Source organism: Zingiber officinale, chromosome 1B (genome assembly GCF_018446385.1).
Source record: "Zingiber officinale cultivar Zhangliang chromosome 1B, Zo_v1.1, whole genome shotgun sequence".
In the NCBI taxonomy this organism is placed as follows: domain Eukaryota; kingdom Viridiplantae; phylum Streptophyta; class Magnoliopsida; order Zingiberales; family Zingiberaceae; genus Zingiber; species Zingiber officinale.
In genome coordinates, this window is record NC_055986.1 from 26,774,315 (window position 1) to 26,789,572 (window position 15,258).

General features: G+C 38.3%; 1 protein-coding gene across 1 annotated transcript; it reads left to right on the forward strand.

Annotated features, from left to right (window-relative positions):
* The first annotated feature begins 8,721 nt into the window (after positions 1–8,721).
* On the forward strand, positions 8,722–11,965 carry LOC122048828 (G-type lectin S-receptor-like serine/threonine-protein kinase At4g27290). The gene is made up of 7 exons (XM_042610372.1): positions 8,722–10,212; positions 10,297–10,425; positions 10,506–10,639; positions 10,732–10,942; positions 11,027–11,264; positions 11,361–11,511; positions 11,592–11,965. The coding sequence occupies exons 1-7, from the start codon at positions 8,898–8,900 to the stop codon at positions 11,892–11,894; spliced, it is 2,481 nt and encodes an 826-aa protein (XP_042466306.1). The 5' UTR covers positions 8,722–8,897; the 3' UTR covers positions 11,895–11,965.
* Positions 11,966–15,258: the final 3,293 nt, after the last annotated feature.

Sequence of the window (15,258 nt, forward strand, 5' to 3'; positions counted from 1 at the left end):
CCCGATTTTTTCAGTTGGATTAGCAGCCTAAGATTTGTCCCTTCCCAGGATACGACATTCCCATCGCTCCACTTCAGTTGTTTATCTCAACCTACCTACCAAATATTTGATCCTCCATACATATTTATACTTTATTTGATTAGTGTCGGATCGCCTGATCTACTAAGACTTTTTTGCAATACTAAATTAGCCAATAGAAATAATAGTAATGTAAAATACTATGGTAAAACTAAACTTAGATTTATCAAGATTCGTTGGTCCAGTAGACTGCATGTGGATCCAGGTGGGTCAAAAGATTGACTAGACACCTGGTGGAAAGTCCAAGTGGGTAAAAGTTGACTGAACATGTGGCATGAGGAGAAACGTTCAAGTAGGCTAAACAATTGACCAAACACTTGGTGGAAAAGTCCCAGCTGTTGGTGTGGGAAGCATCCGACGATCGAACCCAAGTTTTGATAATGACAAAGGGATTCAAAGTTAGGATTCCTTGTTATCTAACGTGCTTAAATGAGGTTTCAGGAAAGTCCTAACTGTGGTTAGACAGGTGAAAAACCCTAGGGGTCGGTAACCCTAGGTCCTAGGGGGTGGTAACCCTAGGTGGAGAAAAACCCTAGGGGGTGGTAATCCTAGGTCCTAGGGTGTGGTAACCCTAGGTGGAGAAAAATTCTAAGGGGGGTAACCTTAGGTCCTAGGGGGCGGTAACCCTAGGTGGAGGAAAATCTTAAGAGGGGGTAACCTTAGGTCCTAAGGGGTGGTAACCTTAGGTGGAGAAAAACCCTAGGGGGTGATAACCCTAGGTCCTATGGGGTGGTAACCCTAGGCAGAAAGTCCTGTCAGTCTGGAGGACCGAACTGACATAAGGTAATCTCTCCTGAGGGGAGTAGGTGAGGACGCGCTCCCCGTAGAGGGAACAGTAGGCGTCGGGTCGACCTAGGGTTTCCGGCCGGAGATCCGAAGTCAGACCCGGACAGTCCGACGACTGTCAAATATTGCTTTTACTATATTTTATGTGTGCTAACTTTGTCTTACAGGGTATGTGTTTTGTGAACTAACATGCTTTGCAGGGACAAATGAGCAAGGTCAGCCTCGGATGAACAGTGTCCGAGGCACCTCCATGGAGCTTGAAGGCGCCTCGGGTGCAAAGGAGTTGAAGTCTGCGTGGCAGAGCTGGAGGCGCCTTGGACTGAGCGGGAGGCACCTTGGACCGCAGCTTGGAGGCGTCTTCAAGTGGATCAGAGGAGAAGATTTCAGCGCTGATCCACGCGGCTGACTCGCCTGCTTTGAGGCGCCTCGGAAGGGCTTTGAGGCGCCTCCAGCACTGTTTAAAAGGGGTATTCGAGTAGCAGATTGAAACAATGAATTGAAAAGCAATCTTCTCATGTGTGCTACGAACAATACGACCTAGAAGTGCTGCTACAAGTGCCCGACGACCCAGAGCTTCAAATCTTCAATTTTAGTTATCGGTACAACGTTTAATACTGTTAAACTGTAATACTTTTGTAATTGAATTTGCGCGATATAGTTGTTGCCTACAGAAAACGATCAACGATCGCGGACCTTAGAGTAGCAGTCGTCCTAGGCTCCGAACTAAGTAAATAGCTTGTGTTCGTGTGTTGTTTTTCTTTCTATTTCCGCTGTATTTACTCGAACGATTTCTGAATCCGAATCGTGTGAAAGCCACGAGCGCTATTCACCCCCCCTAGCGCATCTCTATCCAATAATTGGTATCAAAGCGGGGTTGCTCTGAATTGGTACAACTACCGTTCGAGCATTTTTTTCGTCGCTTTCTCATTCATTTAGGGTAAAAATAAAACCTTACGCCTTTTATTTTTTTCCCTCCAAAACTATTTTTGAAAAACTCATTTCCATCTCTTCACCACTTATTAGTATTGCTAAAATATCACATTTAGCAAAATTTGAAATAATATTTTTTTAAATAATATTTTATTTTATTATTATTTTTTCGAAATTCGTGAATACCTATTTTTATCTTTTTCCCGCACTATTAATCCAAGATTAAGTCTTAGAACAAGTTTTATTGTTTTTATTTTGCGAGATTCCTTCTTAATAGCTTACGAAGATGGGTACAGCTTCACATGCCTACCACTTCTGTCTGGCGAGAATTTTAGATACTGGAAAGACTAGATGGAGCATCAACTAAAGACCGAAGCTGATATATGGACCATAGTCCATATTGGATTTATTCTCCCCATCGAAGAAGGTGTACCCATCGCCTGTGACAAGTGGGATGCATAAACAATAAGAAAATTTGAGGCAAATGCAAAAGCAACATGGACTCTCCTATGCGGACTAACAAATTCAGATCTTGATCGAGTTAGAAACTTCAACAATGCTAAAGAGCTTTGGGAGAAATTGCTCAAGCTTTATGAGATCCCCTCAGAGCCAGAAGATCAAATATAAGCTGAGTCTGAATCTGAATTTGAATCCCCAGAGTCAACCTCCGAACCAGACTCAGAAGAATCAGAGCATACTGATTTCATAGCACTGATGGCCAAAGACGAGATATCTGAATCTAAGTCAGAAGTTGAAATGGTAATAGTCAAGGGGGAGAATCCTATCATGGATCCTAAAGGTAAACTTATAAATTCAAATTATAAATTTCACATAACTTGTTTTAAGTGTAGGGAGAGAGGGCACTATAGAAACGAGTGCCCTACTCATAAGATTCGGTTGGCACAATCGGAGGAGAAGGAGAAAACGATCAGGAAATGGAAGAAGCACATTGAATGCTCTAAGTGCAAACGAATGGGTCACTGCAAAAGACAATGCCCAAAAAGAAGACCTAATAATCCAGGGAGAGAAATCAAGGTAAATAAATTTACATTATATGAAAATTCAATCTTTTCAACACATGTCGGTACTCTAAATAATCCTGCTTGCTCTAGTATAGACTTTTCTTCAAAATTGGATATGCATGCTAACAATACAATAAATAGAGTTAATTCAAATCTAAATAAGAATAACTTAAAATTATTTAATAAACATAAGAAATTAACATTGAGAAAATCAGAGAAACAAAGTAATATCTTAAAAGATAAAATAGATAAGTTAGAAAAGATTATTAATAATTTAACTAATCAACAAAATCTAGACTTGGGTTATAAGTCTAAAGTAAAACTTAAACACTACAAATCAAGCTATAATCAAGTACCTTTTATTTACTAAACTTAATTTAAATCTAACCTAAACCTAAACTAAAATTGAATCTAACTTTAATCTAACCTTAAATTGAATTAAATTAGATCTAAACTAAATCAAACTAAAAGTAACCTAAAAGTTAACTTAAACTTGTTAACTTAACTAATGAATTGTTTGACTTAGTCAATATTGGCTCCTCGAGGATCAAATTCATTACCTTGATAGATCATATCGAGGCTATGATCCAGGGGGAGTAAATAGGAAAAATATCCAAATAAAAAGATAAACCATCAAAGGAATATAACACAAATCTAATTTGTAAATTTAAATAAAATTATCAATAATGTAGGGGGAGGCTCCAGAATAACTGGTACCTCCAAACCAAGCTACCCGGAGGGTAATTAAAACTAATTAGAAAGGGAACAAGTTTAACTTGACCTATGGTACTGGTGAAATTTTGGATGATAGTATGTTAGGAAAATTTAGTTTATGCATGTCTAGAAAGATATGACTTCGACATGGTGCATTTGGCTAAGTGGAACTAACCGAAGCTACCCTTTATGGATCCTAACTAGTTAGACCAAGGTTTTGTATTAAGTTTAGTGGATAGGACTATTTGGAAAACCTCGAAGGCATGGTTACTTTAATGATGTCCAAGTGACTCACCATAGCCCAAAAGTTTATCCAGAGAATACCTATTTATTGAGCCCAAAGCTAAACATAAATCTATCACAAAGTTAAATCAAACCTTATAATTAAACCCAATTCATCTCACAAAATTATAGGATTCCCTGATTTAAAATTTAGATCGGGTGATATGACTAAGGATCAAAATTAAAATTAAATTAAATTAATAATTAAAAATCAAATCAAATTAAATTAATAGTTCAAAATCAAATCAAATCAAATTAATAATTATAATTCAAATTAAATTAAATTAATAATTCAAAATCAAATTAAATTAATAATTAAAAATCAAATTCTTTTAAAAACTTATTTAAAAATTCTTTTAAAAACATATTTAAAAAATTCTTTTAAAAACTATTTCAAAATCAGTTAAAAATTATTTTAAAAAATCCCTTTGAAAATATTTTTAAAATCCCTTAAAAAAATCCTTTTGAAAATCATTTAAAAAATATTTTAAAAATCATTTAAAAATTATTTTAAAATCCTTTAAAAATGATTTGAAATTTTTTTGAAAAATCCTTTAAAAATTATTTGAAATTTTTTGAAAAATCCTTTAAAAAATTATTTGAAAAATTATTGAAAAATCCTTAAAAAGTGATTTGAAATTTTTTTAAAAAATCCTTTAAAAATTATTTGAAAAATCCTTTAAAAATTATTTGAAAAATTCTTTAAAAAATTATTTAAAAAATTATTGAAAAATTCCTTAAAAATTATTTGAAAAATCCTTAAAAAAACAACATTTTTAAAATTATTTGAAATTCAAAACTTATTTTAAATATTAAATAAAAAGACAATTCCATCTGACACTTACTTATAAGTTGAACATGCTTGTTAACCTAAAATGGGTGAGATGGAAAGTTAGGAAAATAAATATTTTTTTTACCTCTCATGCTTGGACTCTTGGGCCCAAATAATTTATTAAGGCATTAATTAAGGGGGAGTGAGTTTGAGTTGGTTTTAAAATTAGTTTCCTTTAAAATAAAAATTCAATTTGACTTGACTTCAAAGTTTAAAACTATTTTTGACTGGTCTTCAAAAATTAGCTTTAAAATTAAAATTATTTATGACCTAACTTTTAAATTACAAATCTTCTAGAATGTTTTCAAAGCTATGCCTTAAGCTAAGTACTTAATCAAGTCTTCTTTAACTAAACTTAGTTAAATTATTTTCTAAACTTAGCTATTTGGCAAGATGTTTTCTCAAGGCAATCATTTTTAAGCTGAAAATATAGCTAAGTATTTTCCAAATCATTTTCAAAATTTTAGCTAAATGTTTTTCAAAACAATTCTTTTTGAAAAAACTAAGTCTTTTTAAGGTTAAATACTTGACAAAACTATTATCTTCAAAAGTTTAGCTAAAGTCTAAGCTAAGTGTTTATCAAAGTATGGTTAACCTTCTATTTTTCTATCATTTTAAAAGATAAAAAAAACATATTATTTCTGAAAAGTTAAAATTTCTCAAAACAAGCTAAGGCCTATACTCACCTTTTTCTTTACTCTTTGGTTGTTTTGATATATGGCAAAGAGGGAGAGTATAAAAGAATTCAAAGAAAGTTAAAGAAATTTAAGAAAATTTATAAGAGAATTCAAAGAAAGTTAAAGAAATTTAAGAACATTTAAAAATAGACATCCTTGAAATTTTAAAATTCAAGGGAACTTTTATTAAGGGGGAGTTTTTTGTAAAGCTTCTATTAAGGGGAAGCTTTATATCAAATTTATACTTGTATGCTTGTGCTAAATTTATGCTTATACGAGTGATGCTTTATAACATTTCTTTATTGTCTTTTTACTTAACTTTGAATTTCGGTTGCCATAATCAAAAAGGGAGAGATTGTTGGTGCGGGAAGCATCTAACGATCGAACCTAAGTTTTGATAATGGTAAAGGGATTCAAAGTTAGGATTCCTTGTTATCTAACGTGCTTAAATGAGATTTCAGGAAAGTTCTAACTGCGGTTAGGCAGGTGAAAAACCCTAGGGGGCGATAACCCTAGGTCCTAGGGGGTGATAACCCTAGGTCCTAGGGGGTGATAACCCTAGGTGGAGAAAAACCCTAGGGGGTGGTAACCCTATGTCCTAGGGGGTGGTAACCCTAGGTGGAGGAAAATCCTAAGGGAGTAACCTTAGGTCGTAGGGGGCGGTAACCCTAGGTGGAGGAAAATCCGTAGGGGGTAACCTTAGGTCCTTGGGGTGGTAACCCTAGGTGGAGAAAAACCCTAGGGGCGGTAACCCTAGGTCCTAGGGGGTGGTAACCCTAGGCAGAAAGTCCAGTCGGTCTGGAGGACCGGACTGACATCAGGTAATCTCTCCTGAGGGGAGTAGGTGAGGGCGCGTTTCCCGTAGAGGGAACAGTCGACGTCGGGTCGACCTAGGGTTTTCGGTTGGAGATCCGAAGTCAAACCCGGACAGTCCGACAACTGTCAAATATTGCTTTTACTATATTTTATGTGTGCTAACTTTGTCTTGCAGGGTATGTGTTTTGTGAACTAACATGCTTTGCAGGGACAAATGAGCAAGGCCAGCCTCGGATGAACAGTGTCCGAGGCGTCTCCATGGAGCTTGGAGGTGCCTCAGGTGAAAAGGAGTTGAAGTCTGTGCGGCTAAGCTGGAGGCGCCTTGGACTGAGTGGGAGGCGCCTTGGACAGCAGCTTGGAGGCGCCTTAGACCAGCTTGGAGGCGCCTTCAAGTGGATCAGAGGAGAAGATTTCAGCGCTGATCCACGCGGCTGACTCGGCTGCTTTGAGGCACCTCGGAAGGGCTTTTGAGGCGCCTCCAGCATTGTTTAAAAGGGGTATTCAAGCAGCAGGTTGAAACAACGAATTGAAAAGCAATCTTCTCATGTGTGCTGCGAACAAGACGACCCAGAAGTGCTGCTACAAGTGTCCGACGACCCAGAACTTCAAATCTTCAATTTTAGTTGTCGGTACAACGTTTAATACTGTTAAACTGTAATACTTTTGTAACTGAATTTGTGCGATATAGTTGTTGCCCACAGAAAGCGATCAACGATCGCGGGCCTTGGAGTAGGAGTCGCCCTAGGCTCCGAACTAAGTAAATAGCTTGTGTTCGTGTGTTGTTTTTCTTTCTATTTCCGTTGCATTTATTCAAACAATTTCCAAATCTGAATCGTGTGAAAGCCACGAGCGTTATTCACCCTCCCCCCCTCCCCTCTAGCGCATCTCGATCCAACACCAGCAGGTCAAGATTGATCGGATGTTGAACAAGAAACCTTAGGGCTCAGGTTTAGGAGCTAGGGTTGACAGATCTTAAGCAATGAAGCTCTAGCTTAATTGCTTAAGGCTCAAATCGTGAGAACAGAAGGATACTGAATCGCTTAGGGTAAGCGATTCAGCAGACCTTAAGCGATTAAGGTAATATCTTAAGAAACCTTTTTGTTCAAAATAGAAGCTAGGGTATGTGATTAAGCAAAGAAGCTTAATTGCTTACAATGTTTCTCGCGATCGAGCAGAAGGGAGCAAAATCAATCGAGCTAATCGATTCCGCCCATCTTAAGCGATTAGGGTGATCGCTTAAGGACCTTTTTGTGAAGAAACATAAAGGTTGGCAAGCGATTAAGCAAGGTTGCTTAATCGCTTATGACCCTTTACCAACCGAACAGAAAAGGGCGTAATCGATTAGTGTAATCAATTACGCCATGCTTAAGTGATTGGGGTAATCACTTAAGGTTCGAAAATATAGTCATTCTATAAATTCAAATCAACTTGCTGATGTCATAAGCGATTAGGAGAATGTCTAATCGATTACGGCACCCAAAAAACCATAGAAAAGGGTTTTTGTGACCGTTGCGCCTAGAGATCTCACGCACATCTTCTACGCCATTGTCGCCAGTTCTTGAAGCTTTTTGGAGACAAGTGTTGATGCATTTCCAAGGTTCAAGAGGTGATTACAAGCTACAAGAGATCAAGCAAGAAGAGGTTTTCATTTGTATTTGTGTATTTTCTTTTTGTTTTAAATTGTACTCTTGTATGAGGTTTCTCCTCCTTCAGATTATTCTGAAAAATAAGTATATTTCATAGTAGAGAGTGTGGATCCTTGGATTAGTCATCTTGTCGAGGTGGATGCCAAGTAAATCATTCCTGTTAGCATTGGAGAGCTTTGCTTCGTGTTTTTCGCTGCAAAAGACTATCATCGACGAAACGAGCAAGCTATTTACCCCCCCCCCCCCTAGTTTCTGGAGTGTCTCGACACTTATCATATAGCTTGTTAGGAGACAACAGTGACAGAGAATCACAACAACTCATCAAAGAATAATAATTATTTATCAAAGAATATTCTTCTATTACAATATACTCATCCAGTGGAATATTCCTCAAAGGTGACTCTACACCTTCTATTAGCTAACACGTTATGATAGCATATTCTCTCAACCGCTTCATTAATGACGTAAGTTATAAAAAATGGTTCAAACACTGTTAATAGAAGATTCCTCAGAAGGTGACTACACATCTTCCAGATTATATACTTCCATACCTGATAGTTTCTGACAACCAATATTCTTTAACACCTCATTATTATAGAAATTATGAAAGGTGATATAAAAAGAGAAGGTTCTCTCTGTTGGTTAAGTACGTTCTCAAAGACACACATACACATTTGCTATAGAATTACTATTCATCTTTTTCATTTTTGCTAGTCCATTATATTGACTTGAGCGTCGGATGACCTATACTAAAGATTTCTTCCCTGATTCTAACTTTAATATTATATGTCCGAAGGCACTCGAAACCCCCAGTTCGCAACATTTTTTCCGGTTGGAGGTCTTCTTCAGATTTACAGTAATATTATATGTCCGGCGCGTCATCTCTTTCCGATTAGATCAAATGCCAATAATCCTTTGACATTTTCCCGATTCAAAGAAGACTTTCGTGGTCGGTACGATCTTGACTTTGAGCAAAGATCAAGAGTTCGTATGACCAATCCTTAAGCTGCAGAAGTTCTCATCCGCTATGCAATTATATATACATCCACTGTTCAAAATCTATAATTAAAATTTTGTAGTTCATCGCTAAACATGCAAGTTCTTGTTCTCGACCATGGTCAGACAAACTCTGCTCCTTCTCTTCCTCAATGTAATAGCTGCTCTCTTTCCCATCTCCTCTCCGACAGACACGTTAGTCCCCTCCCAGCTTTTCTCCGACGGCGCCGCAGCATCCTTGGTCTCCTCCGGCCAGAAGTTCAAGTTGGGCTTCTTCAGCCCTGATGGCACCGACGGCAACCGCCGCTACATCGGAATATGGTACAACAGCATCTCCGCCTTCACTGTCGTGTGGGTCGCCAACCGCCAGCGCCCGCTCACCAACGGCGCCGGCCATCTCTCTCTAACGGAGAACGGAACGCTGATCATCTTCGGGGACGACAACTCCACCGTCCTTTGGTCGACGCAGAGCGCGAAGGTCCTCGCTAATCCCGTCGCGCAGCTCCTAGACACCGGGAACTTGGTCGTCCGAGAAGCCACCGATGAGTCGTCCGCCGGTGACTTCGCTTGGCAGAGCTTCGACTTTCCGACGGACACACTACTCCCGGGCATGAAGATCGGTTGGGACCTAAGGACCATGCTGAACCGCAACCTGACGGCCTGGACGAGCGAGAGCGACCCGTCACCGGGCAGCTGCACCTTGGGCATCGACTTACGCGGCGTCCCTCAAGAATTCGGGTGGCGGCGCGGGGGGCAACCCTACTGGCGCGCGGGGCCATGGAACGGCGTCTTCTTTAGCGGAGTCCCCGGAATGGAGTCGAAAAATTTCGTAGAAAACAACTTCATAATCGACCAAGACGAAGTCGTTCACTACTACTCCTCTGTGAATTCCTCTCTGCTTCGCCGGATCATCATCCATCCGTCAGGGCAGGTGGAAGGCCTCGCGTGGACCGACGAGAACCAGTTGTGGACGTCGCGTGGGTACGTGCCGGGGGACCCGTGCGACGCCGTCTCCTCCTGCGGCCCCAACGCTCTCTGCTACCCCAACTGGTGGCCGGTGTGCCGGTGCCTGCAGGGGTTCGATCCCAAGAACCCCACCGCCTGGCAGCTCATGACCAACACCTCAGACGGCTGCACGAGGAAGACGGAATTGGATTGCGTCAACGGAACGGACAGGTTCTGGAAACAGAGCAACGTGAAGCTGCCGGACACGTCGAGATCGATGATTAACCGGAGCACGGACATCAGTCTGGACGACTGTGAGGCGTGGTGCTTGGGGACTTGCTCGTGCACCGCCTACGCGAGGGCCAACATCACCGGCGGTGGTAGCGGATGCATACTGTGGACCACCGACCTCACCGATATCAAACTGTTCAACGACGGATTAGGGCAGGATCTCTATGTCCGGTTATCCGCCGCTGATCTCGATCAAGGTACGTAATTAACAAACTCATCACGAAATATTTATCGATCGTCTAAACAAATCTAATTACTTTTTTTTTCGATTTTTGTTACAGCCTTAGAATCAAACCGTTCTCGTCGTGGTCGAAAACGCGCCATCATCATAGCGGCCACTTCTGCGACGGCGTTGACAATTCTAATCTTTCTCGGGGTCGTCGGCGGCCTCTGCGTCAGCAGGAAGAGAAGTAGTGTATCAATTACATCCACAAACATATTAATTAATGTTATTTTTACTGAAGTCAAATTGCATTTCATTTCTACGCAGAATTGCAGGTCAACCAAGTTACTGTAGAAGACTTTGACCTTCCATTGTTTGACTTTGGCACCGTAGCAGCAGCCACCTGTGATTTCTCCATTGATAATAAACTCGGAGAGGGTGGATTTGGTCCAGTCTACAAGGCATGTTGCATCATTAAGCTTAATCCATTAATTAAAAGGCTAGGAATGTTCTAATTGCTAACTAATTAGGAGTAAATCCTTGATGATTGCAGGGGAAGTTAGGGGAGCAGCAACAAATAGCTGTGAAGAGACTATCAGAGACCTCATTGCAAGGCATACAAGAGTTCAAAAACGAAGTGATATTGATTGCTAAGCTGCAACATCGCAATCTTGTTCGCCTTCTTGGTTGTTGCATGGAAGGTGATGAAAAGATGTTGATATATGAGTACATGCCCAATGGAAGCTTAGACACCTTCTTATTTAGTAAGTTGGGACTTCTAGTACTTCATGTCTAGTCAAATTTTGGATTGTTTGATGGCATTAGTAAAATTGTAAATTTGCACTCAGGTGAAACTAAGCGTAAATTGTTGGATTGGGAGGCACGTTCCCGTATCATTGTCGAGATTGCTCGAGGTCTTCATTATCTCCATCATGATTCTCGATTAAGAATTGTGCATAGAGATTTGAAAGCAAGCAATATCCTTCTGGATGAAGATTTGAATCCCAAAATCTCTGATTTTGGAATGGCAAAACTATTTAGTGGAGATGAAACAATCGGAGAAACTAAGAGGGTTGTTGGAACATAGTACGTTCATATGTATATATATTTTTACAATTTTGATTAGTATATCATTTCTCTTTTAAACTTAACAAAGTTGCTGTTTGCTTTTCATTTTGACAGTGGATATATGTCTCCGGAATATATTAAAAATGGAGCTTTCTCCATGAAGTCTGATATTTTCAGTTTTGGAGTATTGATGCTTGAGATCATTAGTGGCAAAAAGAATAATGAATTTGGCCATTCTACACAACACCTCAATCTTATAGATTTTGTAAGTTTGTAAAGCTAGATCTTGATTAACTTTAATTTAAGTTTATTTGTCAATAAGTTGTAACGATACAATGTTTACAGATATGGAGTTTATGGAGAGAAGAAAAGGCCATAGACTCGGTTGATGAATCAATGGGCCTATTTCCTGTTGCTGAAGTTTTGAGGTGTATAAACATCGGCCTCTTGTGTGTTCAAGAAAGAGCAGAAGATAGACCGACAACGTCTTCGATATTGTTAATGTTGGGCAATGATAAAATTTATTTGTCTCAGCCAAAACAACCTGGCTTTGTCATTGAAAGATATCCATGTGAATCTTGCTCATGGAGTAAGAAACAAACTGTGTCTATAAACTATGTATCAATCACAACTTTGGAAGTTCGATAAAGATTATTTAATAGAATGTTAGGTAAGATAATACATGGATGGATGTAAATAGGACTTTTATAAAAATTAACTAAAATTTTAGTATTAAGGTTAAAACTCTCAAGTTGTGTAGAGTTTCAGTCTTTGATTGAATGATACTATTTTGATTGAAAGTTAAAGGAGAAAATATGAAGTATAGAAATGAAACATTGTCGGGAGATATCAGACTTTGATAATATATTGAAATGATAGATTTCAATCCTTCCACTTGGCATACTGTTATCCTTCTTTAACCGCTTCAAATTCATATCTACTTCTTTGCATCCTCCAATTGCACTCACTTTCAAATAAGTGAAAATTTTATGTTACATATCTCAAATGACTCTATGTTGGATTTTCTTTATTATATTAAATGTTAAGATTTCCAAATCAAAGTAGCAGAAGCGTGGCCGCCCATGTTCATCCACCGAACACTTCGATTCCTGGATAAGAATAAACCCACAGAAGCAGCCAAAGCATGAAATCTGTAGACCTTCTTTCCCTTAGTCGTCGCTACATGATTTGGCTGCATACATGCGTCTCTGTGTGGGTCGCGACTTGATTGAAATTGAATACGCACAAAGAGACGCCCGCAGCTGTCCTCTTGCAAGAAATTATAAAAAAAAAAGGGTGCGTCGTGAATGAACCTGAAGAGCTTCCATTCCTTTCGATGGAGTGGGAGACGAGACGACCTTCCTTTACTTTCCTGTGAAGCAAACATTCTAGTTTTTGTCCTCTCTGCTCGCGAGCAACTCATAAGCGGACTTCTCTCTGGCCTGACGTTTCTGGCTTTTGTAATAATTTTAGAGTAGCCAGTGAACAGGGCTTTGATTCCCACTGGCGACTGGAGAGTGGAGAATGCATGCAACCGCTGTTCTTTACTTTTAGTAGTATTATTATTACTTGCTACCTGCAGCTTGATGTACGCAGCCTGATGATGAATCCAGTGAGACCGTCGCTCTCTTCTCCGTCCTTGACTGGTCCGACTTTCCGCTCTGCTCACCTAATGGGGGTGCTCTTGGCAGGGAGGTTTTCTCAGCCTTTTAGTAATCATCTATTTTTTAAATACAACTTCATTCGGTTGTACTATTCAATCCAACTTAAAAATAAACATGTGATATAGTCCAGGTGAATCCGATTAAATCCTCATTCTCTCCTTAGTTAGGTCTAGCGACTAACGCATGATGTATTATTATCATGAGATTTAGAGTTCGAATCTCAGTAAAATTAAGGTAAATACCTCTCTGATGTGTTAGTCACTATTCCAAAGGTTGGTAGCCGCCCGTAATTTACCTCCTCCGTATTGGTCCTATGACGGGTTGGCGGGGGTACTAGGGGCGAACGTATTACCTTTTTTTTTGCCACCATCCGGAACGGGTAGAATATTTCTCCTAAATATTTATAATGTTCATTTTCATATCACTTTTTAAATATTTTACTATTTATATATCTTAAATCTTATAATAAAATATTTCACAAATCAAATATTTATGGATTTCATCCATCAAATATCCACTCTCAAATATCCATAATTCCACAATCAAATATCTCACCTACAAAATATTTATGGGTTCACGATCATTTTATTAACTTACATTTAATTTTAAGAAAAATACAATAGAAGAAATACTACTTTATACTAATACAAATATTTTACAAATTTGAAATTGAAATACAAAGGTACAAATCATATTAAATTAATAAAACACATAATGATAAACTATAGAAATTATAAACTACAATTAATAAAATAAATAAAGAGCGGATAAAATAAACCATAGAAATTAACTACATATTCAATTTTTTCTTCAGCTGCTCATATATCGCTAGATGATTTTGAAGTCGTTCGTTTGTCATGCCTCGTGTGTCTATTGTGAGGAGTTGATGTGCTTGGATAAGTTGATCCACTTTCTTATTATTATTATACTTTTCCAAATGTGTCATTGACTGTTGTACAATGTGATTAAATTCATCAATTAAACCTACTCTTTCTTTACCTTTCCTCTTTGTTGCCTTCTGTCCCATTGGACGAGATTGACCTTCTCTATCATCTAGATCAACAATTCTGTTAGGATTAGAAAAGTCAGTATGTGCACCTGATGATTCTAATGTTCTTGCTTTCTTTGCAGCCCGTCGCTCTGAGGATTGAAGAGCATACATCGAGCTATCTTTCACGATCCTCCACACATGTTCATATTGGAAAGTAGTTTTAAAAGTACTCTTGTATTCTTCATGAGCTCGCACCATCAAATCCTCGTCATTCCATCTGCTTAGTCGATCATTATACTATTTATTGTAGATTTCATTATATCTACTCACAATCTTTTTTTAGTGAAACCCAATGTGATTTTGCTTTATCCGCAGTTCTCTTTTTAGCTCTCTTATCTCGATTGATATTATAGTATGTCACCATCTGTTTCCAAAAAGACTCACTCTTCTAGGCATTACCAACTACAGAATCTTCACTCATAATTGTGTAGACCGCTACAAGGAGCTTATCATCTGCTATTGTCCATACTGTTCACTTGCTATGATGTTCATATGATTCGTTACCCATCTCTAGTACTTGATTGAGAATAATATCATCGGACCGTATTTTAGATAAGAATAGAAGATTGTGAATCGGGGATTGCATAAGGTATTTCTGTACCTTGCTCACTATCAGTTGCATCAACACTAGCTCGTCTCAATTCATTTGATTGAATCTCCGGTAATTGAAGTAGATTAATTTCATGAGATGAGGCTTGCATGAAATATTGACTACTTGACCAATATTCTGGAGAATATGCATAAAACGGAGCTTGAGAGTCACCACTCAAAGAATTTAGATAACTTTAAAAATTAAGGTAATATGGTGGTGGGTATGGAAAATGTTGGAAATTTGGTGGGTGTTGAGTAGGAAATGGAAATTGAGGATTGAGGAAATTAGGACGAACTCGAGAACTTTCTTCACTAGAATTTTCATCAATATTTGGAGAGTTGAACAAATCCTTAAAATAATGATCAAAATTTTTATCTATTTCTCTCTAAATTTTTGGTATGCAATAAATGTGGAATTGATGAAAATAGATGAAAGGAATAATGCATATATAGGGGGAAAATGAACGTTGCCTAACGTTTGGAAAAAATGAAGGTTGATTAACGTTCAATTTTGATTTTTTTCCAACGTTTGGTTTAGATTTTTTTAAAATTTTTTTTAGTCTCCAAAAAGGTCCAAAAATGTTAATTATTTTTTTTTTAAAAAAAAATATGGTAGCCCCCCTTTTGGTGGGCCCACAAAAGATAAATCACCGGGCACAAACTTGTGCCTGTTGATTTCTAATCATCCTAGAAATATCCCCTCCAA

Excerpts from the sequence above, each read along its gene's own strand:
- LOC122048828 (XM_042610372.1), top strand. The coding sequence starts at position 8,898 with ATGGTCAGACAAACTCTGCTCCTTCTCTTCCTCAATGTAATAGCTGCT. Across the intron at positions 10,943-11,026 it reads CTTAGACACCTTCTTATTTA|GTGAAACTAAGCGTAAATTG; the intron begins GTAAGTTGGGAC and ends ATTTGCACTCAG. Across the intron at positions 11,512-11,591 it reads ACCTCAATCTTATAGATTTT|ATATGGAGTTTATGGAGAGA; the intron begins GTAAGTTTGTAA and ends CAATGTTTACAG.